This window comes from Crocodylus porosus, unplaced genomic scaffold (assembly GCF_001723895.1).
Source record: "Crocodylus porosus isolate Cpor-Errol unplaced genomic scaffold, CroPor_comp1, whole genome shotgun sequence".
NCBI classification, from domain to species: Eukaryota; Metazoa; Chordata; order Crocodylia; family Crocodylidae; genus Crocodylus; species Crocodylus porosus.
This window is the reverse complement of record NW_017728929.1, coordinates 7,737,575-7,740,567: the sequence shown is the minus strand read 5'-3', so window position 1 is coordinate 7,740,567 and position 2,993 is coordinate 7,737,575. Positions and strand designations below refer to the sequence as shown.

Genomic DNA, 2,993 nt, shown 5'->3' with positions numbered 1-2,993 from the left:
AAAACCAGTGCCACGTTTTGCCCTGCTAGACCCGGGAGCATGTGTCTGTGTCTGGAGGTATTTTATAGGCAGGCACAGAGGGTTGTTTGGGGTTGTTTTTTTTATTTTAATTCCCCCCCCCCCTTCACACTGATGCTAGATGTCACCTGCCTGCCCCTTTTCCCTGCTGCAGGGGGAGGTTTGCAAGGGGGAAGCGCTGCCTTGGCAGGTCCCTTGTGAGGTCCTATTTATAAACTCGCACGCACATACATACCCCCCCCCAAAAAAAAGACCTATTGGTACGAAACACCCCGGAAAGAAAGCGAGGAGGCGTGCAGACTCCTAGTGGGTGCTATTAGTGCCCTGCCTAACAAAAGCCTTCCCTTTAATCCCGTGTATTTAGTGATCTCCACCCCCCCCGCCCCGCTGTCTTGCTTGCTTTCCCCCCCCTCCCTCCCTCCTTCTTCCCTTCCTCTTCCTCCCTTTGAAGGTATGCTCCCCTCCAAGCTGATTGGGCGGGCAGGTTAGGGAGTGACTATGTCAGATGGCGGAGCAGCCTCGCCTTTGAACTTCCCCGCTCTCGGCTCCTAGTCCGCCGCCCCGCCGCACTCCCGGCCAGGTGCTCCGCCGGGCTGGGCACGTCCAGCCCGAGCCCCGCAGCTGGAGGCACCTCTGGATTTCCTCCACCTCCACTTCTTTTGCACCCCCCTCCTTCTCCCCCTGGTCCCAAGCAGGAGCCTCTCGCCAGGACCGGATTTGCCGCAGCCCCTGGCATGATCAGCTGAGCGCTCGCGGGCGGGGTGGTGCAGGGTGCCAGGCAGGGAGCCCGGGCAGGTGAGCCGCAGCCCCGTCCGAGCCGTCGCAGCGCGCCCGCAGCACCATGTCCAAGCCGAGCGACCACATCAAGCGCCCCATGAACGCCTTCATGGTGTGGTCCCGGGGCCAGCGGAGGAAGATGGCCCAGGAGAACCCTAAAATGCACAACTCGGAGATTAGCAAGCGCCTGGGCGCGGAGTGGAAGCTGCTGTCCGAGGCCGAGAAGCGGCCCTACATAGACGAAGCCAAGAGGCTGCGGGCGCAGCACATGAAGGAGCACCCCGACTACAAGTACAGACCCCGGCGCAAGCCCAAGAACCTGCTCAAGAAGGACAGGTATGTCTTCCCTTTGCCTTACCTCGGGGACACTGACCCCTTAAAGGCGGCCGGGCTGCCCGTGGGAGCCACGGACTCGCTGCTGAGCTCCCCGGAGAAAGCTAGGGCTTTCCTGCCTCCCACCTCCGCACCTTACTCCTTACTTGACCCCAGCCAGTTCAGCTCCAGCGCCATTCAGAAGATGACTGAGGTTCCTCACACCTTAGCCACCAGCACCCTGCCCTACGCCTCCACCTTGGGATACCAGAACGGGGCGTTTGGCAGTTTGAGTTGCCCCAGCCAGCACACCCACACCCATCCTTCGCCAACTAACCCCGGCTATGTGGTGCCATGTAACTGTACAGCTTGGTCGGCTTCCAGTTTGCAACCTCCAGTTGCCTACATATTATTCCCAGGCATGACCAAGACTGGAATAGACCCCTATTCTTCAGCACATGCGACTGCCATGTAACCCCCACCCATTACACCCAAGCGGCACTGGGGTTGCAGTTGGAACTTGAATCCCTTCCATGTGCATGTGTATAGGACCTGCAGAAGCAAAAAGCCACCTGGACAGGACACTGCTGCCATGATGGCACCTGGGGAGAGACACACAAAAGACTTCTCTTGGACTCAGAGACTCTCTAGTCAAACACAGACCAAGTCCCAGAGGAGGCTCAGAGGCACTGGAGGTTCAGATAGGCGCCAGAAACTTGTAAGAATTGTAAATGTGTTAACTGCCCTTTTGGACACAGAGACAAAAAAAAAAAAAAAAAAAAAAAGGCTAGGCAGTTTCGATTTTTATTTATTATATTAATGTCTATGAGTTCTATATGATCGGGTGTTCTTTGGATTTGAATTTCCGAAGTCCTGGTATCACGATGATTATTATTATTTTTCCTTTTGCACATTAAAAGACAAGATTAGCTGTGTTATATCTATATATATATTTTGCCATCAAGCACTAATAGGTACAATTGCTTTTCATGTCAAGACAAACAAAAAAACCACAAAAAACAACAAAAAAATAAAAGGCTCTTTAAAAAAAAGGGGAAACGTTTATATTTAAAACATGAATATGATAGTGTTTGCTTAATTTAAACCAGATAGTCCTTCAAGTTTGTGTGATTCAGTGCAATTAGACCTAAGTTTACTTTTAGACAGAGCGTCAGGTATGGAGTCAGGCAGTAGAACTGTAAAAAAAAAGAAAAGAAAAGAAAAGAATAACCATAATAAAAAAAACCGAATAAAAATAATGGTAATTTAAATATGTTTTAACAATGTCTTTGGAGAAAATAAAATGTATCCAGAAGGATTTTACCTCGTTAACCTGTTCATTTGTTGAACAAAGACATTTTGAATAAAGACAATCTGTCATTAAACAAGTAAACTATGTGGTGTGAATAAACTACCAATTCTTACAAGCTTCCTCCTAAAAGAAAAATAAAAACAACAAACAACCCCCCGTCCCGTCCCGCCCCCCACAAAAACACAAAGGCAAAAAAGCTGAAGGGAGTGAGTTGAACTGGTCTAGGGACCGATCCTAGAGAAAATGATCTGCCTGAGTAATGTTACTCAGAGGAGGGAATTTAGCATCTCTGCTGATGTGAGTAATATTAACCACACGCGTACGTGTTGGCAGGATCAGGACACAGAGGACTTGTACCTACATATCTGTAAAGATAATTTATATGTATGTGTGTGTATATACACACACACGCACACATATATAGGTGTGTGTGCATATCTATACATACACACACACATAAATACAGATATAAGTATATGTGTGTATGTATACATATATAGGTATGTATAGGTGTGTATATATTGGTATATATACACACACACACACACACATACAGAGAGCGAATACATACATA

The 2,993-nt window shown here is 48.9% G+C and overlaps 1 protein-coding gene across 1 annotated transcript; it reads left to right on the top strand.

The window, feature by feature from the left end:
• The first annotated feature begins 506 nt into the window (after nt 1-506).
• On the top strand, nt 507-2,291 carry SOX14 (SRY-box 14). The gene has a single exon (XM_019543060.1). It carries the CDS (start codon nt 860-862, stop codon nt 1,580-1,582), a length of 723 nt encoding a protein of 240 aa, XP_019398605.1. The 5' UTR covers nt 507-859; the 3' UTR covers nt 1,583-2,291.
• The last annotated feature ends 702 nt before the right edge of the window (nt 2,292-2,993 follow it).

Bases quoted from the DNA above. Each gene is read 5' to 3' on its own strand.
- SOX14 (XM_019543060.1), top strand. From the start codon at position 860: ATGTCCAAGCCGAGCGACCACATCAAGCGCCCCATGAACGCCTTCATG.